The sequence below is a fragment of the Mustela nigripes genome, chromosome 3, assembly GCF_022355385.1.
Source record: "Mustela nigripes isolate SB6536 chromosome 3, MUSNIG.SB6536, whole genome shotgun sequence".
Classification (NCBI taxonomy): domain Eukaryota; kingdom Metazoa; phylum Chordata; class Mammalia; order Carnivora; family Mustelidae; genus Mustela; species Mustela nigripes.
This window is the reverse complement of record NC_081559.1, coordinates 145,336,643-145,360,324: the sequence shown is the minus strand read 5'-3', so window position 1 is coordinate 145,360,324 and position 23,682 is coordinate 145,336,643. Positions and strand designations below refer to the sequence as shown.

General features: G+C 34.1%; 1 protein-coding gene across 2 annotated transcripts in view; it reads left to right on the top strand.

Annotated features, from left to right (window-relative positions):
• SNX16 (sorting nexin 16) overlaps positions 1–23,422 on the top strand; it is a 41,980-nt gene extending 18,558 nt beyond the window's left edge. For both annotated transcript variants that reach the window (XM_059394783.1, XM_059394782.1), the window contains 4 exons: positions 9,354–9,423; positions 19,667–19,803; positions 20,319–20,438; positions 21,381–23,422. In XM_059394783.1, coding sequence (XP_059250766.1) covers positions 9,354–9,423; positions 19,667–19,803; positions 20,319–20,438; positions 21,381–21,477 — 424 coding nt within the window. In that variant the 3' untranslated portion in view covers positions 21,478–23,422. The remainder of the gene's footprint in view (positions 1–9,353; positions 9,424–19,666; positions 19,804–20,318; positions 20,439–21,380) is intronic.
• Positions 23,423–23,682: the final 260 nt, after the last annotated feature.

Below are 23,682 nucleotides of genomic sequence, written 5' to 3'. Positions count from 1 at the left end.
CTTGGTATGACACAGGTTATTAAAGTAGAAGGAATTCAGAGAAGGGGAAGATTGGTCCTTTTCAATCATGAAGCAATACTGTAGGAAGTAGAATTTGAGAACATTGAAGGCTAAATTAAAATTATGGGTAGGAAGATGAATATGAGCCAATAATCAATAATTAGGAGATATCTAGGAGGTCTAGGATTGTCAAACAGCCATTTATGAATTTCTTCTAAGGGAGAAAAGGAGAAAAGAGACAATCTCAACACATCTGTATGAAAATAGAAAACATTTAAGAATCAGTACTTAGGAGCTCCTGGGTGGTTCATTTGGTTTTAGCTCAGGTCATGGTCTCAGAATCGTGAAATCAAGCCCTCTGCCCCTCTGGGCTCCATGCTCAGCACAGAGTCTACTTGAGACTCTCTCTCACCCTGTCCCCCTGACTCTCACCTCCAGGTGCACACTCACTCTCTCAAATAAATAAATCTTAAGAAAAAGAATCACTACTTAAAACATCAATTAAAGTTACCTGCTGATATACCTATTAGCATCCTTTTAGAATTGTAATGGCAGCATGGAAAAACTACTTTCTTTACATGGTCAAGTAATAATTTGATACTAATTCTTCATATATTTATAATTGCATGCCTTTCACTTTCCTTTTTTATATCCTTAACACTTCACAACACAGTTCTTAACATTCATGTTGGCTAAGAGCTTGCCATTACACAACCAGCAGCTCTTAATATTATAACCTCTCTGATTGGAACAAAGCAGAAGTAAAAGTAAGAACTGAAAGGATACTAAGGATTGTTGGTCTGAAAGTTTTAAAATATTATTTTCAGATGCATTTAGAAAATAAAAAGTAAGAAAACAGAATAAAAACAATATTTTCAAGGTTTTATTAATTTTATCTGTTCCATTAATATTTATTTAGGTCTTAACTATATATAAGGTACCCTAGTACACAAAGGTGTGTTAGATACTGATCCTTTATTCAAGAAAATTGAATAGGAGGAATATTCACCCAAAAAAACTATCGTGAATAGAGTTAGATCTCTTTCAGAGGAGGAAGAGAGAGAGAGAGAGAACTTTTGACTGGAGAATTAGAGAAGGCTTCCTAGAGGATGATTTGAGCTGGATTTTAAAGAATTAATGATATTTGGACCAACAAAGAGAAGGTAAATACTCCCTCAGAGTATTGTATCAAAACGCAGAAGCAAGAAGGCACAGGTCCTATGCCAGCAAGCAGCATGTTAAGGTGAAGATATCTAAAGATAGATGGAGGGGAAAGTCTTACTCTGCACAATTTGGTTGTAGTTATTTACCATATATAGTTATTTATAAATTATTTATAAATTATAAATATAGTTATTTACTGGCTTATACTGTCTTCTGCAACTTCGAAATTGTTGCATCATTTAATCAGCACAGCAAATTTTACTATTCTCTATTTTCAGAAACACTACACTAATATCCTGATTTACTGAGTTTTTTTCTTTTTAATTCTTTTAAAATAGAGAAGTTAAATTACATATTTTTTTTCCAAATTACCATCCATCTATAAGAACTTCAGTGACCAAAAAATTCATGTTTTAAATTCTATATGTGTTAAAAAAAAATCAGGATGGATTTGCATCAACAGCAGTTCATAGTTTAAAAAAAAGTATAGAAGAATTTACAGGAAGGAGCAATTGAAAAAACATGATAATATTTATGCTTTAAAAAGCAAAAGTACTTAGGAGATAAAATAGCCATCTTCACATATTTGAAAAATTGTGATGGGAAGAAAGATTAATCAGATGATACTTAGATTTAAAATAGTATTTCTCCAACCATAGTGTGTCTTGTTAAAGTGAAGCCCTGAATCAGCAGGTCTGGAGTGAAGATTCTGCATTTCTTTTTTTTTTTTTTCTTTCTTTTTTTTTTTTTTTTAAGATTTTATTTATTTATTTGTCAGAGAGAGGAGTGAGAGTGAGCACAAGCAGACAGAGTGGCAGGCAGAGGCAGAGGGAGAAGCAGGCTCCCCGCTGAGCAAGGAGCCCAATGTGGGACTTGATCCCAGGACACTGAGATCATGACCTGAGCCGAAGGCAGCCACTCAACCAGCTGAGCCACCCAGGCGTCCCAGATTCTGCATTTCTAACAGGTTTCTAGATGATGCTGATAATGCTGATCCAAGGACCTCATTTTTAAAAGCAAGACTAACATGTAAGACTAACATGTAAAACTAGAAATAGTAAGTGAGAAACTAGAGGAAGACCCTGTCAGTTCAGATAAGAAAGAATTACATATCATTTCAGGCTATCAAATATAAAAATACTCTGCTTTTTTTTTTGAGAAAGTGAGTTTCTCTTTACCTTAAGCATTTAAAAAGGCTAAATAAGCATCGGTGGTACTGAAGGGGGGATTATTATCTGGGATATATTGGATTAGATGACTTCTTAGATCCCTTCTAGTTGTAAAATTCAGTAATTCTATAATTCTGGAACAAGAATACTTAAACTATTTTTTTATTCATTTTCAACCTGAACTATGTTCTCACAGGAAGTTTTTTTAAATGTATTTAAGTTGTTTTTTATATAAAGATATTATCAAGAGAAATTATTCTTAGTATTTTTTATAATTATATATGCAAAGCTCATATAGTCCCAAGTCATGAGAACCAACACTTTGCTAAGGTTAGTCAAGTGATTTTCACCACTAATGTTAGTTTGGTAAACATTCAATTATGGATAGTTTTTTTAAATGCAGTAAAGCCAAATATTTTGTATTCAGATACATTTAAACTCTCATCTAATTAAATTGGGTGTCAGAGACCTTATAGAAAATTTAGTTTTTGGAGCTCAATAGTAAAATAATTTTAATCAGTTACTTACCTGGTTTTAATCAATGTCTTCAATTGGAAGATGAGGTATTTGAGCTAAGTAGCTTCTGAAAGTTCCCTTTCAACACTAGATTTCTCATTGTATTCTTTTCATTGTGCTTCCTCGTGAATCTTAAGGTTACACCATCGGAAGCAACCAGCTTTTGACTTTTTAACTCTTAAGACTTTTGGTCTTATTGCTGTCCACAGTTTACCTTCTTGGGAAAGTAGGAGTATCTATTAAAACCTAAAATTCATCTCAAATTTGAGAATTGTAGTAGAGTGTTTATCTGCAGCAGTGGATATAAATTTGTTCTGATGCTCTTAACAGTTGCATTAAATTTTTTTCTAATTGTATAACTCTTAGAAATAAGGTCCTTATTTGTGGAATACTTATTCTACAGTGTACTAATTGGTTTGAATATGATCTATACAGTCCAGAAACATCTACCTTTTGGTGAAGCAAACAATACTTGATATTGATAAACAGACAATACTAATAATACAATGTAATAAGTGCTGTGAAAAGGATCTCTTCACAGTGCCATAGTAATCCATAGAAGAATATTGAACTTAGGGACACCTGAGTGGTTCAGTTGGTTATGAGACTGATTTTGGCTCAGGTCATGATCTCAGAGTCGTTAGATTGAGCCCCACATGAGGCATTGAGCTGGGTATGGACCAGAGATTCTCTGAGATTCTCTCTCTCTCTCCCTCTCTCCTTCTGCCTTTCACCACCAGTTCACACACCAGTTCATGCACCTGCCCGCTGATGCACCTGCTCCCTCATGCACATGCACATGCGCATGCGCTTTCTCTCTCTCGGGGGGCAGGGGGGGGCAGGGACCGAACCTAACATGGGTAGGAAAGGGGACCTAATCAGAAGAGACTCCATGAGGAGATAATAGCTGAGCCACAAAGAATAAGAACAAGTTAGCCAGATAGAGATAGGAAGGATGGGCTGGGTTAATAGCAGCAAGCATGAGTAAAGGTATGGAGGCATGAAATAGTTATGAAGATGTACTATTTTAAGTGTCAGTTAGGGAAAAACAGTTAAAACTGGAATGTAGGCAGGTGTTTTATGCCAGCACACAGATCTTGGCTTTGTTCCCTCTTGCTAGAAGAAGCATAGATGAGTTTTAACCTGGGTTTGACATAAAATGTTTGTTTTTGAAGTACTCTGGATTAGAAGGAATAAAACTGAACATAGGGGCAAAAGTGACTAGTAATTAGGCAAGAGATAATCAGGATCTAAACTGGTTCCCCACTACCCCGATATTCCACCACAGGATTCTAAATGTGAGTGCTTCAGCCTCATACCCAGTCAGCCTACCTCCATTGTGACCCTCACTGTCACCAGCCTTGATCCCTGAGTCCTTATCTTCCAGGTTGTGTTTAATGTCAATTTTCTGTTACTTTCTTTTAGCTGGTAGAGTGTCCTGAAGAGAAATACTAACTGATAAAGCATTTCTATCTGAAATCCTTGAGGAATATTTTCATGCAGTAGGCTTTTTGTGCTTAATTTGATTTTGACAGAACTGGTATCTAGTATTTTTAGTTCTTTCATATATTTAGTTCTTGACTGACCTTTTAATGGATTGCATTAGTTTTAAGGGTTTTTTTTTTTCTTTTAGCTATTAAATTACTGGTTTAAAAAAATCAAATGTAAACAGATACATATTTATGAAAGAAAAAGAGTAAACTATAATAGTAAATTGAAGATGAAAGTGCACCAGATGAAATCATTTTCTAAGTTTGAAAATAGTAGAACTCTGACAGAAAACTTTTTTAGAGAATCAGAGGAAGAGAAAGTTATAGGGCAAATTTGCTCTGATAATAAAAAATGCTGAGGGATACCATCTGTGGTCTCCTTATCTTCAGGCAAGCTAAGTCAACAACTGATCTCAATTTTAAAATAGAATTTTCCCAAACACACTTAAAAACTATTCTAGGTTATAAAGGGCATAGAAAGATACAAAGTATTTCTTTACCTTTTAATTCCAGATTGTTGGATTTTTCTCTTAGATAGGTTTCTCTTTTTATCCTGTTTCTCTTAGCTTTATTATCATAGCCAAATGGAACCAAAAGTATTAAAGATTGAATATGGAGGAGAGATTGGGGGCTATATTGAACCTATTGGTGAACAAGGAGGAAAAGAGTGAGACTTTTTCTTAAAAACTGACTTCTAAAGAGGTGCCTGGGTGGCTCAGTCAGTTTAGCAGCTGCCTTTAGCTCAGGGCGTGATCCCAGGGTCCTGGGGTCAAGCCCCGCATTGGGCTCCCTACTCCGGGAAGCCTGCTTTTCCCTCTCATACTCCCCTCGCTTGTGTTCCCTCCCTCACTGTCTGTCTGTCTGTCTCTCTGTCAAATAAATAAATAAAATCTTTAAAAAAAAAATGACTTCTGGGAGTTAACAGGTTGGTGGGTATTAAGAAGGGCTCCTGTTGTGATGTGCACTGGGTGTTATATGTAACTAATGAATCATTGAACACCACATCAAAAACAAATGATATACAGTGGCTAACTGAAAATAATTAAAAAAAAATTTTTTTTAAGAAAAATTTCAATTCTCTGGGAGAAAAGTGATTTCTATTTAATTTATAGACCATTTAATAATAATAGAGTGGTATTTATATTTTATTTGAATTCACTTGATTTGTTTATAAATTATACATTGGTAATATGGAGGAAATCACTGAGCAGAACCATGGCACACAGAGGCAGTCAAATATTTATCAAATCTAAATAAAGTTCTCTAGTCAGTGGTTCTCAAGCATGGGTAAAGCTTTCCTTTTCAAGAAGGGGGGAAAAAGGTATCAGAATGTCTGTGAAAGAAATTGTTTTCTCAAATGCAACCATCTCCCAGAGATTCTTGTGTGGCCCTCTCCTATGGGAATAGTATGAGCATACTGACTCTCTTCCTCTGCCACCTGAGTCCTGTTGAAACAGAAAATGTAGTGAATCCCTGAGAAAGTATTTTATAAATCAGAGTTGTATAGCCAGTTTCAAATTTCATTCTTATGTTACAATTTAAAGAAGGTAGGGCATGGAATATGACCTTGAACTATATTGGAAAAAAATCCATTGGATTTTGTTTGAGTAGCACACTAGTGAGCTATGTAGATCATAAAGATTTTTCTTTTTTTACTGAAGTATAATGTAAAATAAATAGGTCATGAGGCAGTAATATAGATCATAAAGATGTTTAGGGAAGGCGAATGAAATAGAAAAGCCCCTCCAAAAAAGATTCCTGCAGCTGGGTACATTGTCAATATCACTATTGATCTTGGGTTAAATTTCTACTATAAGTCAAAGATATAAAAAGTGATACATATCTACTTAACTACTTTTTCTTTCCTAGCAGCAGCATTTCAATAACTAGGGTAATTTGCAAACATAAAAATGTTACTAAAGAATGAGGAAGTCTGGGTATAAACCTACAAGAAAACAGTGTCTCACATTGGGTTATCATACTCTTGAAGTATTAAAAAGAAAAAAAGACCCTTCTGTAAACTTCTGTGCACTTTCCATATCAATCTTAAAGGCTGTTCTCATGGTTTCATCCATACTTCTGACCTCTCAGTCCCAAAATCAGTTTATTTCCTCTGGCTCATTTTTTGCCTAATAGTTTGTTCTCTAACAATGGGTGGATAGAAATATATAGCTAAACCAAAAAAATGTGTGGTTGTCCTGTTCTTCTCTGTGCTCTTAGACCAACTGCAGTATTCTAGAGGCCTTGGTTAAAGGAGATAGACAAGTTGAATGTTTTCTGAGGGAAGTGACCAACAAGAGGAGAGGATCCAAATGAACCAAAATATAGCAGAAAAGAATTTAAAGGTAGAAAAAGGTACATATTCTGACTCAGAAGACATATTCAAGGTCTTGTTCTACCACTTGCACTTGTAACGTTGTATGGGTCATTTTAACTCTCTGAACTTTGGTATCATTTGTAAAATGGGAAATGTAATGCCTATCTTCACCTCACATGATTATTGTGAAAATTAAATGAAATAGGATATATGAAAGCCCTTTGTGAAATGTACTTTAAAAATAATAGAAATGGTAACTATGTGGGGTGATAGATATGTTAATTAGCTTGATTGTAGTTCACATTTCAAAATGTATACTTGAATCAAGTTGTACACCTTAAATACACGTACAATTTTTAACTGTCAGTTTCACCTCAGTAAAACTGGGGGAACATGTTGGCTCCATGAGTGCAGACCCATGTAGGCTTTAAGTATGCAATAAATTTTGTTACAGGATGAAAGAAAAGAGAATATTAGTGTATTAGTATTGCTTTGGGCGGAATATAAGTTTAGAGGAAATATAACACTTAAAATGTGCTTTTAGGGTTATCATGTGAAAGAGGACTTAGATTTGCCCTGAACGGCTCAAAAGCAGAATTAAGATTCTTGAGTAGAAGCTGCATGACAAAAAATTTCAGCTCAGTAAAAGAAATAATTCGTATAATTTTCAGTATTTTTCAAACATATGATGGTTTATTCTAAGAGGTGGAACACTCCCTATTCCTGGAGGTGTTTAGGTATAATTCTTGCTGAACACATGAAAAGGATAAAAAGCACACTATGGATCACATTTTTTAAAAATCAACTAGATCACATTTAAGATCCTTTCCATCTCTTATTTCATGACTATGAATACTCAGGTTTTTTCTGTTTCCTTGAATCTGTGTCCTTTATTACCAGTATTGTCAAGATTTTATTGTCCACAGATTCAATTCTCTTTGTTCTGTCTTTGCAGTCTTCTGGATTAATTTCTTAACACCATTTCTCTATATTAATTCACATTATTTTTACTTTTGGAAAGGTTTCCCTGTATATTCCATTTGTCTCTTCATGACCATCCTGTCATCATAAACCCGTCTGACCCAATATAAAAACCCCAATGTTACCATTCCCTTTTCAGCATAGGTTGACATCTATACAGAACCTCAAGATAATCATATTTTTATCCTTTTATACCTAAAAGTTTTAAGTCTCCATACATGTTTTAACATGCAAACAGAGTTGCCTCTCAATCCAAAATTGCTTTTAGAAAAGTATTTTTGTAATAAGGAAGTTAAATTTTCTTCTATTTTAACCTATTTCTGATAATTGAGAAAGATGACAGTGCACTGTTATAGTTGCCACTTGAACAGCACAGGTTTGAACTGCCTAAGATCCTCTTATACATGCATTTTATACAGCATAGCATTATGAATGTATTTTCCTTATGATTTGCTAAAAAACATTAGCTTACTTTATTGTAAAAAATGAAGTATATAATAGGACATACAATATATGTATTAATTGACCATTTTTGTTATGGAGAAGGCTTTCAGTCAACAGTAGGCTATTAGAAGCTAACTTTTTGGAGAGTTAAAAGTTATATGCAGATTTTCAGCTGCACAGGGGGTCAGCACCCCTAACTCCTGTGTGGTTAAAGGGTCAACTGTATTTCATTATTTCAAAATTTGTGGTAGTTCAGAAATGAGTTTTTCAGTATTTTTTTTCTCTTAAACTTTTTAGGGAAAATAAGTAAATTGTGTAATAAACATGATTGCAAAATATCTTTAACTTGTTTCAGAGAAAATACTTTTCTGTTACTTTATTTAGAAGCATCTCCTGACGGGACGCCTGGGTGGCTCAGTTGGTTAAGCAGCTGCCTTTGGCTCAGGTCATGATCCCAGCGTCCTGGGATCGAGTCCCACATCGGGCTCCTTGCTCAGCAGGGAGCCTGCTTCTCCCTCTGCCTCTGCCTGCCATTCTGTCTGCCTGTGCTCGCTCTCTCCCCCTCTATCTCTCTGATAAACAAATAAAATCTTTAAAAAAAAAAAAAAAGAAGAAGAAGCATCTCCTGACAATAAAACAAATGAAGTATAAATTAGAAATTGTATTTCTGCATAACAGGATAATGACATTTTTAGAATAGTTTAAATTAATAATTTTGGAAGTAATCCTGTTTCTACTCATCATTAGGTTGGTCTCCTATACCATTATTCTGATTTATACTTTATGTCCTGCAGGTTTTGGGGGAGTTTTTTTATTTCTTTTTTAAAGATTTTATTTATTTATTTGACAGAGATCACAAGTAGGTGGAGAGGCAGGCAGAGAGAGAGGAGGAAGCAGGCTCCCCACTGAGCAGAGCACCGGATTACGGGAAGGGGGGGGGCCTCTATCCCAGGACCCTGAGATCATGACCTGAGTTGAAGGCAGAGGACCCACTGAGCCACCCAGGCGCCCCTGTCCTGCAGTTTTTATGTAGCATGGATTTACAATCTCTGTGTTCATAGGATCTTAGAAAATGGCTTAAAATCTTTGCGTCTTCTATAGATTTTATATTTGTGTTTGGTTGGTTGTGTGAAAACACATAACCAACTTGCTGCTTTTGGTATATCCACAAAACCAACTTGCTTAAAACACTGTATAGCTTCAAAGTAACTTTTGCTTTCTGTTTTTTGTAAACTTATTTGTACCCCACCTTATTTTTTTTCCTCTGAAAAGCCTTGCAGTGAGAGAATTTCTTTGTCTGGATGATCCACCAGGTCCATTTGATAGCCTAGAAGAAAGCAGGGTAAGTGCTGTATTATGTATCACATGGAAAGGGGAACAAATGATTCAGTACAATAACTACATTGTTTCCTGAATGGAATAGCAAACAGCAAAATATTATAATTTCAGACCATGATCGTTTTACACAGAAAACTTTTAATGTTTGAGTCAAAGATGTCTTTCATTGAAATACATGAACCTAGTTTAGTGGAAAAATAAAAGTTCATACATGCCGTGCCATCAATGAAGCTCTAAAATTAAATCTTGGTTTTTTCCTCCTTTTACTGTTGGGGAAAAAAAAATCATCTGGAAATTTATTTTACTACATTTAAAAATGCTTTTTCTGTGCTGAGTTTTCTCCCATCTAAATATCAAAGTAAAGAGCCTACAATTAAATTCAATTAAAACTTACCTTATTGTCTTGTTATCAATTCAACTCAAGCTTGATGCTCCTCAAATTACGCTAATTGACGTGTTAGAGTGGCCTATTTCTTGAAGCAGTTGGCTAGATTCACAAAACAGATTTGGTAATAATAGGTAGGATTTTATGCAAGTTTTCCCCCACCCCCAAATGTTCAATTGCATTTAAATGGAACAGATTTAAGTGGTAGATTTGTAATGTTTTCAGTTAAACTGAATCTGTTCTTTGTATTAGAGTAAATGCCATAGCTTTTTGGAAACAGCCTTATTGAAGTAAAAATTTCATCCATAAAATTAGCTATTTACTGTTCCATTGTAAAAGTACCAATTAATAATTTTTAGTAAATTTACAAAACTGTACTACCATCACCATAACAGTTTTAGAAGTTCCCATCATGTTGAAAAAAAATTCCTGCCAGACACTTTGCAATCAGTCCAACATTCCTAGCACCAGACAACTACTAATCTGCTTTCAGTTTTTACAAATTTGCCTTTTCTGGTTATTTTCTATAAATAGAGTCATATTTTGTGCGTGCGTGTGTGTGTATGTGTGTTTGTGATCAGTGTTCAGTGTACATAATATTTTACAAATACAGTATGCATAACAGTATACATTATATAATCTTTATATCTACTTTCTTTCACTTAGCATCATGTTTTTGAGGGTCAACCATTCATATTCTATAAATATAGAAGCAATACTTTTTGTTGCTGAATGGTTTTTCATACTTTGCATATACCACACTTCTTTTATTCAGTCACCAGTTGGACATTTGAATAGTTTCCAGTTATGTGCTATTTGAATAATGCTGCTATGAACAATCTCATAGAGGATTTGTGTGGACATTTGTCTTTATTTCTCTTGGATTGATCCCTAGAAATGGAACATTTGCTTATATGGCAAATTATGTTTTAACTTTTTAAACTTACAGACTGTTTTCTGAAGTAGCTATACCATTTTACATTCCCACCACAAGTGTATGAGAATTTCACTTTATCCATGTCCTCATAAATGTGATTTGAAGTATAGCCATTCTTGTGGGTATGTAATGGTACTGTGCTATAGTTTTAATTTGCGTTTCCCTAATTTTTTATGTTGGTCACTTTTTTTTTAATATGTTGATCACTTTTTCATGTGTTTTTTAGCCATTTATGTTTCATGAATTGGCTATTTATGTCTTTTGCCTTTTTGTGTGTGTTTAGCTATTATATTGAGTTGTAAGACTTTATTTTGGATATAAGTCCCTTTATCAGATACCTGATTAGCAGATATTTTCTCCTGATCTCTGTGTGTCTTTTCATCTTCTTAATGGTGTCTTTTGAAGTACTAATGTCTTTAATTTTAATGAAGTTTATTTACTCACCTTTTTTTTATGGCTTATGATGTTGTACCATTAAGAACTCTTCACCCAGAGGTGCCTGGCTATCTGAATTAGTAGAGCATCCAAGTCTTGATCTCAAGTCATGAGTTCAAGTTCCATGTTGGGTGTGGAACCTACTTAAAAAAAAAGAATTCCACCTAATACAGGTTAACAAAAGTTTTCTCCATTCTTTTTCTAGAAGTTTTATAGTTTCTTACATTTAGTCTATAATCCATTCTGACCTGATATTTAGAACGTATGAGATAAGGGTTTTAAGTTCCTACAGATACCTAATTATGCCAGTACACTTTTTGTGTTGGTACCTTTATCAAAAATCAAATAAACATAAAGGAATGGATTTGTTTCTGGACTCTTAATTCTCTTCCATTAACCCAGTTACCTGTCCTTATGCCAGTACGATACAGTCTTGTTTATTACAGGTTTTTATGGTTACTGTTTACATAGTTTTTTTTTGTTTTTTTTTTTTTTGCTTTCAGTTTGTGTCTTTCAATCTAAGGTCTGTCTCTTGTATATAACAATATAAATATAGTTGGGTTTTGGTCTTTTGTTTAATCTAACTCTTTACCTTTTACATCTGCCATTTGCAATTTTTTTTTTTATTTTTATTTATTTATTTGACAGAGATCACAAGTAGGCAAAGAGGCAGGCAGAGAGAGAGAGAGGAGGAAGCAGGCTCCCTGCTTGAGCAGAGAGCCCGATCGGGGCTCGATCCCAGGACCCTGAGATCATGACCTGAGCCAAAGGCAGAGGCTTTAACCCACTGAGCCACCCAGGTGCCCCTGCAATTTATTTTTTTATCTGTCTCATCTCTTTTGGTCTTCTTCATCTTTTACTGCCTACTATTATGTGAAATACACATCTTTTATATGGCAGTTTGATTCCTCTATAAAAATTTTTACTTTTTTATTTTTTAACGGTTGTTCTAGGTATTACAGTATACATCTTAACAGCCTACTTCAGAGAAATAGTTAATTCCAGGGAATCATAAACTTATTTCCAGTACATCTTTTTGTCCCCTCTCCTTGATATTGCTATAATTACATTTTTTTTAAGTAAGCTCTAGGCCCAACATGGGGCTCGAACTTACAACCCTGAGATCAAGAGTCACATGCACCACTGACTGAACCAGTCAGACACCCCTATTATTTATTACATATTTTAAATCTGTGTGTCATAAACCCAGTATAATAATTATTTCTTTATATAGTCTTTTCTCTTATAAAGAAATTAAGAGAAGAAATGAGAAAAATACGTTACAGACTTTTATATTTGTCCATATACTTACTATTTCCAGCCCTCTGGCATTTTGTTTGGAATTATTGTACATTTATTGATTAATTTTGAAGAGCAAAGTCATTACAGAATTCATTCCTTGCTGTGGATTGATATTATCATCTAGTGTCACATTATTTCAGCTTCAAGGCATTCCTTCCCTTAGTACTTTTTGTAAGGCAGGTCTGACGGCAGCAAATTCTCAGCCTTTGTTTATTTAGGAAAGTTCATTATGAAGGATAATTTTATTGATGTTTTTTTTTTCTTTCACTACTTTGTATCATTCCTTTGTTTCCTGGCTTCCATTGTTTCTGAGGAAAAATCAGCCTTTAATTATATTGTTCTCATGGACATGATGAGCCATTCTGCCCTTGCTACTTTCAAGATTTTTTTCTTTGACTTTCAGCAGTTTGATTATGATATATCAAGGTGTTTATCAAAATTTGGCTTCATTGAGCTTCTTGGATTTAGTAGATTAGTGTTCTACATCAGACTTAGGAAGTGGTTGTCCATTATTTCTTCAAATAATTTTTCAGTCATTTCCTTTTAGCCTTCTCCTTCTGGGATTCCCATTAGCCATATATTTGTATACTTCATTGTACTTCGGGTTTCTGAAGTGTTGTTCATTTTATTTCCAATCATTTTTCCTCTGCTCTTCAGGCTGAATAATTTCTGTTGATCAAGCTCACTGACTCATTTTTCTGTCATTTGAAATCTGCCATTGAACTCCTCTTGTTAATTTTTCACTTCAGCTATCGTGCTTTTCAACTCTAGCATTTCTATTTGCTTTTATGTTATAATAATTATTCTGTTTCTTTATTGAGTCCATACTGTGATAACTAATTACTGTGGCTTTATAGTTTCTGTAACTGGCAAGACAAGATTTCCCTTCCTACTTCTTCTTCAAAATTAACCATTTGTTTTTCCATATGAATTTTAGAACCAACTTGTGAGTTTCATAAAAGATCCTTGGGGCATTTTGTTTGGAATTATTGTACACTTATTGATTAATTTTGAAGAGCAGAGTCATTATAGAATTCAGTCTTCCTATCAATAAGATCATTGCTTTAAGTCTTGTTTAAAAGTCTTCAGTAAAGGTTAAATTTTTTCCTTGGGGCACCTGGGTGGCTCAGTGGGTTAGAGCCTTTGCCTTCGGCTCGGGTCGTAATCTCAGGGTCCTGGGATCAAGCCCCGCATCGGGCTCTCTGCTCGGCAGTGAGCCTGCTTCCTCCCCTCTCTCTGCCTGCCTCTCTGCCTACTTGTGATCTGTCAAATAAATAAAATCTTCAAAAAAAAAAAAAAAGGTTAAATTTTTTCCTAAAACTTTTAGGGAAAGCTGTAGATTTATTATTTGGGTTTTTTTTTTATCATAATTGGTATTTTTTAAAGATTTTACTTATTTGACAGAGAGCACCCGAGAAGGGGAGCAGCAGGAAGAGAAAGAAACAGCATCCCCACTGAGCAGGAAGCCCAGTGGGGATCTCCATCCCAGGACTGCAGGATCATGACCTGAGCCAAAGGCAGACCATCAACAACTGAGCCACCCAGGCACCCCTACTATATTCTAATTTATTACTGTTGTATTATTGTTTTCTATATATTTTATATGTTATACTTTGGTGAAATCTCTCATTAGTTTGTAGATCCTTTTAAATCTTCTGTATAGATAATCATATCCCCTGAAATACTACAGTTACAATTTTTCTGTTTTAATCCTTAATACTTTTCATTCTATTTTCATAATTTTTTGTGCTACCTGGGATCTTTAGAGTAAGTAGAAGCAGTTATGACAAACATCCTTTTCCTCTGTTTCTAACTTTAAAGGAAATGATTCTGTGTTTCACCTGTAGGACAACCTGACTCTGATATTTTCTTTAGTTTGTTTAGTAGTTGTATGGGTAGATTTTTAACAACTAATTACATTTCTTTAATGAATACTGCTTATTCAGATTGTGTGGGTTTTTTAGGGCTCAGTTTTGGTGTATTTTAAGAAAATTGGGCAAATCGTACAGATTTTAAAATACATTGATGTAAGGCATTTTCTCTGATTTTTAAAAATCTCTTAACGTATCTTTAATTACCAAAAGTAGTATATTGAATTCACTCATAATGGTTGGTTGTTAAAAAAAATTTTTGGAATTCTGTAGTTGAAATATCCCTAATGAATCATTCCTTTTATTATTAGGTAGTGACTCTTTTTGTGCCTAATGTTTGCCACTTAAAACGTATTGCTCTGAGATTAATAAAGCTACACTTTTTGTAGGGAAGAAAGAGCAGATTTGCCTGTTGCCTGTTAAGTATTTTTCTATCTGTATATTTAAAATGTGTTTCTTGGGGCACCTGGGTCGTTCAGTCGGTTAAGAGTCTGCCTTCGGCTCAGGTCATGGTATCTGGGTCCTGGGATTGAGTCCCATGTTAAGACTCTCTACTCAGCGGGGAGTCTGCTTCTCCCTCTGTACTCTCCCTCCCTTGCTCTCTCTCTCTTTCTCAAATAAATAAATAATCTTTAAAAAAAAAAAAAAAAGAAAGTGTGTTTCTTGTCAGCATCATAGAGGTATTTTTGGTTTTTGATACAAACAGAACAATCTGTTTTTTAAATGGCAAGTTTATTGTGATGTGTCCAGTAATTACCAATATGTATGTATTTATTTCTGCCATTTTATTTTGTGCCTTTTATTTACCTTTTTCTCCTTTCCTTTCTTTTAGTTAATGAGTTTTCTTTCCTCCCTTTTTCCTTCTATTCCTGGCTTCTAAGCTCTATATTCATTTTTATTTAATGGCCATATATTGTTTTCATCAAATAATTTAGAACCAAGTTGTGTACAGCCTCCCGAAAGTGAGCCAGTGCTTCCTTTAATTACCTGCATACTGGCACTTCCTTTCCTCATCATTCTAAGTTCTTTTGTCTCACTTTTTCAACTAGGGCTCAGTTAATTGCTCTTAAAATACACCATTTAATAGCTCTTTCACTGAATGTGTGTTGGTAATATTTAGGTCTTTAATGTCTGAAATTTTTTAAATCTTAACTTTCATTCTTGAAGTATGATTTAACTGGGCCTAGAATTTCACCTCGATAGTCCTTCTCAGTTCTTTGAGGTCTTTTCCCCTGCCTTTGCTGTAGAACTGCTGTGAAATATCTATTTTCAGTTCATTGTTGTCCCTTTCTAGTAAACTCTTTTTTCTCCCTAGTGTTTTAGAGACTTTCTCTTTGATTTTAACATTTGCAGTTTTACCATGTTATGTGTGGGTGGTGTTTATTTTTTTCTTCCTTGGGATGCATTATTCTTCCCAAGTCTGAAAATGCTACTATTTAATCAGTTCTGAAAATTTTTTGCTGTTTTCTCACTGAATATTGCTTCTCCTCATTCTCTCTGTTCTCTATTTTAGACCAATTTATAAATATGTGTGTTATTTTCCTTTTCCATCTGTCTGAACCTTTCATGTTATGTCTCCATCTCCCTGTGCTTCATTCTTCAATGAATAAATTCTATAATTTTCTTAGTTCTAGCTTCCAGTTTATTGTCTTCAGGTAGGATTATTCTACTGTTCCATTAAGATCTTAATAATATTGGGATGCCTGGGTGGCACAGTGGGTGTGGCCTCTGCCTTTGGCTCAGGTCATGATCTCAGAGTCCTGGGATCGAGTCCCACTTCAGGGTCTCTACTCGGCAGGGTGCCTGCTTCCTCCTTTCTCTCTGCCGGCTTCTCTACCTACTTGTGATCTCTCTCTGTCAAATAAACAAAATCTTTTAAAAAAAAAATCTTAATAATATTGACTATACTTGTCATGTCTTGACATTCTATTGTTTTGTCTCAGGTATACCTGATTTTTTTTTTAACAGTGGCTTTTAAAAAATATTTTCCAGTCATTTTACATGTTCATCTCTTATGGTCTTTATCTCATAATATGCTATCTGAAGTTTATGGAATTCTAATCCTCTTTTCAGTGGATGATATCCAAGTGCGTTTTGTAATTTAGGTTATAAAGTTGACTTGATTAGAACCTTGTCGCCAGGAACACTGAACAGCCAAACTTGAGGGTATATCCTTCCATAGAAGTTTGTTTTATTCTGCAGGCATATCTTGAGTATCATTGATCCTGGACCATTTTTTATGCTAATTTCAAAGCTAGGGTATTTCTGACTGATTGTGAACAGTGTAAATTCAAACCAAAATCCACATGAGACATTGGCCCATAGTTACGGATTCTTCAGGAAAGACTTTACCTCTCCCACATATAGGCCAAGATGAGACACACAATCTTCCTTGATGTATTCCAGTGTTGATGAGTGACTTTTATTAATGACTTTGCTCTTCAGAGTCCTTACTTTATTTATTCCTAAGTATCTGATTTTTTGTCACTAGCCCTTAAAACGTCCCTGATTCATCTCTTATCTTGATGTTTAAAGTTCAAAGTTACCAAAAGCAACCTCTCCTCACTCCTTTTTCACCCATTACCCAAAGCTATGTTAGTGCAGATCCTGGTGGTACTTGTTTTCATTTCTCTTTGTTTTTGTTCCCGGAGACTTACCTCTGTTTCTTGCCCACATAGCTGTTTTAAAAAGTTGGATTTTTAGCTAGGTGTTTTATAGCCAGAAGCCTTAGTTTGCCTGGTCACCCATACTATTATCTGTGGAAGTTATGTGTGGTTCATTTATTTTTTTTTTCTGTGTTCCTATGTTCTATTTGCATGATTGTTGAACACTGTTCAGTTTTTCTCATATGTGACTATACCCAGATCTTTAAATATGGGTATGTTTATAACGTTCATCTTATGTCATTAGGTAAAAAAAATAAGACTGATATATATTAAATACTTCCATCTATATAAAGATAAATATTTGAGAAGCTGAAAATAATTCAGTTGGGTGGAACATGGGTTATGTAGAAGACCAGAGGAAAGGAAAGGTAAATACATCAAGCTATGAAGTTGGGGTAAAAGGGATATGTCACATCATAAGGTACTTCATTTGCCTACATATATTTGGCCTTATTATTTAGGCAGTATTAAATCATAGGTAACATGATCAAATGTATTTTTAAGAAAGTCCACTGTATGGCGACTAACATAACACAATTTAAAAAAAAAAAAAAAAGGGAAGAAAGCCAGCTTATATTGCCAAAGTAAACATAGGTGAGCCAATTAGTTTACTGGTGGTGTAGTTTGGTTAAGAACTGAAAACTGGGGGCGCCTGGGTGGCTCAGTGGGTTAAGCCGCTGCCTTCGGCTCAGGTCATGATCTCAGGGTCCTGGGATCGAGTCCCACATCGGGCTCTCTGCTCAGCAGGGAGCCTGCTTCTCTTCCTCTCTCTCTGCCTGCCTCTCTGCCTACTTGTGATCTCTCTCTGTCAAATAAATAAATAAATCTTTAAAAAAAAAAAAAAGAACTGAAAACTGTAGAAATGAGAAAAAAAATGACAAAAACATAAGAAGTGTTGATGAGGCAGTAGGGAATGAGGGTAAGGGAAAGGTAGAGAGACTGGGTTATCTTTGGGCCATAGAAATTAGGGGACTTCAGTGATCTAAGATGCCTGCTTGATGACTTTAATGATGAGATGGTAGAATAGATACTCCCTTGTGAACGCTGTTTGACTTGCCATTGGTACATCTAGTTGAAGAGGACCAACAGATATATGAATGATGTCTATGCACTCAGGAAATGTTGAGGGGTGGAGATTAATAACAACAACAAACCCATTAGAAGTTGATAGCATATAGTGGAGATGAGAGCTGAAGTCTTAACAGTAAGTGCAATTGCCCAGGAATGACATATAGAACAAGAGAATACATAACCAAAGGCAAAACTCTGATGAATGCCCACATGCAAAGAACAGATTAAAAGCTAAGAAGTAGCTGTCCAAGTTAAGAAGCAAACCATAAAGTTTCATGGAGGCCAAATGAAAGAGATTCCATTAAATTAAAAAAAAAATTAAATCAACAGTGACATGCAGGGAAGTCATTAAAATAACACTTTGGATTTGACAATTAGAAGGTCATTGTTTGCCTTTCCCTGGGCATAGTTGGTAGAGAAAAAGAGAATGAAACTCCTCTAATTAAATGATTTTAGAAGTAAATGGGGGGCTAAATTTGGGTGATAAAAACCTATTGTGATAAATTGTTTCATTTTGAAAGGAAGGAGGTGAGTTAATAGCTAGTCATGATTAAGAGAGAGGTGATGATTTTTCTTTATAGAGAAATTTTTAGGACTTGCTTAATGAACTTCAGTCAAGTTTATTAAGGAGGTTTAGGGTCCAGGAAGGGGAAAGGTTGAAAATTTAAGACAAAGTGTATGTGGTTGAACACACTTCCAGAGGAGGAAGAGTAAGTAGATAAGATAAAGAGTCTCATGTTCTTAAGGAAAAGAACAGGATGTGAAGGTAGCCAGGATTCAGGGAGTCAGTGGGTTTTTTTTTCCCCTGATACAGTAATCCAGATCATCTGCTGGGTTTGGAATCAGCAATAGTAACACATTGTAGGGGACTTACCAGGGGTGAAGTTCTGAAACAGTCAGAGAGAAGACAGGACAGGGAGTGAGAGATAACTAGGAATAATTAAAAGAATTGATCAGTAATGCCAAACGCCTCACCAAAATAAGTGACCCACATATTTTCATGACATCATTTTTTATGGTAGAACGATTTTGTTTGTTTTAATCTTTATTTCAGCAGTGTTTAGTATCCTGGGTATGAAGGATAACATGTCAACTTTGAACGAATCTGGGAAAAGGAGAAGCAAGAGAAAAACAATGTTGAAAAAAGAACCCAACATTGTTTTGGTGTTGTGGAGGAGGTTGTTACAATATTATTGCTGCTAAGCTAATACGAATGAATAGTCAGTTTTTCAAAAAAGTATATTCATCTAGGACTAGGCAAAAATAGATGAAGGAGAACAGAAACTTAAAACTTGGTCATTTTTTCCCCCAGTTCTACTCTATAGGGTTATCACATACTCATTTCAAGCAATGTGGCTTACTGATTAACAATTCTCAAGAAAGGGGACCTGTAGTTAGAAGTCCTGCTGGTAGGTGGCAGATAGCAAGATAGCAGAGACCGAAAACGATGAGGAAAGGGAACAAATTGTTGGGGCTGCATACATATTATTTTGGTTATGTTCTTTAACTCCTCAAATAAATGCTCTTGAGGAAGATACTGCATAAGTAATTTTTTTCTGAATTTTTCATTTGTTTTTAAGGCTTTCTGTGAAACTTTAGAAGAGACAAACTACCGTTTTCAAAAAGAACTACTTGAAAAACAAAAAGAGGTGGAATCACTGAAGAAACTGCTGCATGAAAAGCAACTTCATATAGAAACTCTAGAGAGCAGAATCAGGTGTATTGTGATATTTACATTTTTAGCCTTACTCATTAAACTCTTAATACTCTGGGCTAAATGCCCTTTGTATTTTAGTATGATTTAGGAAATTTCTGATTCCAGAAGTCTTAGACTCTTGGCGTAATTTCTTATAGATTGGGAAAATTGCCTTTTGATAAATTATTTAGGAGGCTGAACATTTGAAGGATGGGAAACATCAGAAATACAAGTCTCTAGCTGTTGAAGATAAACATTATTCATTTTAACCTGTTTAAATGGTATCTTTATTTCTAGGCATTTCTACCAATTTTTCACATATGAAAGTTGTAGTTTGTGTTCTTGTCAGCATATTTAATTGACATTAAAATCATTTTACGTTAATTATAAATACTAGTTTCTCTGTTGACTCCCAGAGTCAGCAATCTATTAGCTATATTAAGAATAGCTAAAGACTAATAAAGTTATGTGTATTTACAAAAATAAACTAATACTTTTTTTGTAGGAAATAACTTGTTGCTCTAATTTACTTTCAGAACATTGTCTTTAGAACCTGAAGAGTCATTGCACGCATCAGAAACAGAAGGTGGACACATCCCAAAGGTGGAGCCCTCCTCACTTGAGGTTGATCAAGATGTTTTGCATGAGGAATCTAGGTAAATAATATTTGGCTTATTATGGCCTAATTATCTGATTAATTAGAGGGAAATAGTAATACTCTATCAAGTTTTTTTTTTTATGAACTCAGTGTTATTATATCATGAATCTGCTGAGCAAATAAAGACTATTTGATATTCTAGGCTGTCCCTAAAAATGAATATTTGGCATCTAGGCTGTAAATTATTACTTACTTTGAAGATATATCTAAATTACCTATTCATTTAATTCATTAATTTTATTAAGTTTAACATATTAATCTCTCTCAGTCTTTTTCCATTCAAAAAGTGGGATACTATAATAGCAACAAGCCTGCCTACCTAACAGGAATGATGAAGATAGTATATTTGAAAGCACATAGAATATTTATTACTTATAAATCCAAAGTCATTGTAAATACTTTAGTGGCAGCAGCTAAGCTGTAATTATGAGAACAAATTTGTGTTGGTAAAGGTCATTATAAATTGGATTTTTAGTGATAAATGGTAGTTGGGAGAGCTGAAAGACTCAAAAATATATCTCCATAGATGATGTCTGGTAATAACAACTTAAAAATATAAAATTTCTGGATGGCTCAGTCTGTTAAGCAGCTGCTCTTGGCTCAGGTCATGATCCCAGAGTCCTGGAATCAAGCCCCACGTTGGGCTCCCTGCTTAGTGGGGAGCCTGCTTCTTTTCTCCCCCTCCAACTACCCCTGCTTGTGGTTTCTCTCCCTCTCTCTCTGTCAAATAAATAAATAAAATCTTAAATATATATGTGTGTGTGTGTGTGTGTGTGTGTGTAATTTCTGATCAATTATTTAAGTATTCTTTTCCATTAAATATTTTCACATTAGTATTTAAATAATCTTTCCATTAGATAAAAAAAAAATTTTAAGGTAATAGTGAAGTGAAATCGCATGTTTCTAATCTCTTTGTTGACATATTTCTCTTTTCTTGCAGAACTGATGATAAGCCATGCTTAAGTTTTAGTGAACCTGAAAATTCTGTATCAGACATAGAAGTTGCAGAAGTGGCATACAATGCTGAAGAAGACTAATACATGACAAGCAGTTTCTTCCATGTATATGTTTCAGCAAATTTAGAATAGAGTGGCAAATATTTAAAAAGAAAAAAAGAGTGAAGCATTTACAGAAAACAGAAAGATTGCACATGTATAAAGTTTACATAAAAGTTTTTTAAGTTATTGGGATAAGAAATGTATTCACTGCTGCTTTAAATTGTCTTTTATCCAACCTTTGTATTTAATACACTAAAAAAAAATTTAGTTTGAGTTCTGTTATCAAGACTCAATTCTTAAATAATGTGCATAAATTATTTTGGTATTTTGCCAATATATTGCTCCAAAGTAATGTGTGTGTGCATACTCTTGCGTGTATGTGTGTGTGTTTGAGTTTGTGTTTAAAATGCCAATTTTATCAGTTAAATGGACATTAAATGCATGTTACTATCTGGTTGATATATACTTCTTTGTATCTATGACATGATACATTTTCATTAGTCATTTAAATCAGTGGTAAAGATGAATTAAGTTTTAAATATCGATACATTTACCATCTGTAAATAAAAATTGCCTGTTTGCTATTTAAAAGAAGAAAACTTTCTAATACCAAAGGAAAACTATTTGAAAGAGCTATAATAATATAAAATAACATAGCTAAACTGATAAAATAGCCTTGATTTTAAAAGCTGATACATTATCAGAATACTATGATAAGTATCCTAATTTATTATAATATGTTATACTTGTTTATTTTCCACATAATCTTTATCTTAAATCTCTACCTATAGAATCAGTGAGTTTTCCTCTTTCAGAATACTACCTCTTTTTGCTAATCAAGGTATAATCTTTTGAAAATAAAGATTCTAAGCAAGTAGGGAGTTACAAAAAAAAAATACAAAATAAAAAGCCATATATACTATGAAGTTCCTTAACTATATTGACTCCTGGGATTGCATTTTTATTTCTGTATATGTGAATATGTTGCTATAATATATTAAGGCTGATTTTCCTTTTAATATATTTAGCCAAGTGATGCACTTTATGATAATTAAACTCCTTTGTGCCAAGTTTAATTGGTGAATTTCTTTAGTAAGTGGAGTTAGGAAAAAGAATTATGTAGTGCCTTCACTATTTGACTTTTTACACCAGTCTGCTAGGGTCTGTGAGTCAGCTTTATGAAAAAGTGTTTCTTTCAGATTGACTTATAATTGTTGAAAGTGCCTTGTTTCATTTTTACAATATGAAGTTACTCATTTATTTTCTATTTCCAGTGCTTTGCATATTGCTGTTAATAAGTGTTGTGATCGTGCTAGCATTTTGAAATACAGCTCGGTATATTGAATTGCATGTGCTTTCTAAAAGCTGAGGGAAACTTACTGGGGAAATAGAATAACCATCTCCAGTTTTGTTTTCTTCACTATCTAAAAGTTTATCAGTATCTTGATGTACATACTAAAATGTAGTTATTTAAAATCCTGCTTACATAGATTAAGAGATCAAGTGGCTGTTGTTAACTTTTGATCTAAAAAGGACACTGTTTCTTACAAAGTACCAAAAATTTTAAAAGCTTTTGTCAAAATGTACAGCTATGTTCTGTCTCAGAATATTTTCCACAAAGTATACCTGTCTCCTGGGAGAGAGACAGGAAGAATATAATAAACTATTCTCTTTGTTCATTTCAAAATATTCTAGGCTTAAAAGGTTTAAAAAGAACAATCATTTAAATTAATATCATTTTTAGTCTAATGATAAGATGATCTTTGCTAAATCCCAGTTGCTGTAATGCTACATATATGTCTGTTTTAAAGTGAACCATACACTTCTGAATCTGGCTTTTCAGAAGATTGTATGTAAAGTTTGGGATGGGTGAAGAAAAACTTGTTAATTAGATAAACCACTGTTTATATTTAGAATTTACTTTTTTTACTTTTATGATGCATCTTATTATTATATTCATTTAATAAATTATTTTTTCAGTACAGCAGTAGCTGTGTTGTTTAGATCTTGAATAGTATTTTTCCCCTTCCATTTCAGTGTTCTCTCTATCCCTTACAATTATTGTAAATTTAATTATACTTAACTGCTCCATTTCACAGATATGGAATGAGTTTATGATCATTTTTTAGGTTTACACTTTATATTATCATTTTAAGTCTTTGTGAATAGGTGCACTGTGCTACAAATGTAACCAATATTAATAAAAAAAAGTTGAACATAATTCAAACAGGAAACATTTCTGTG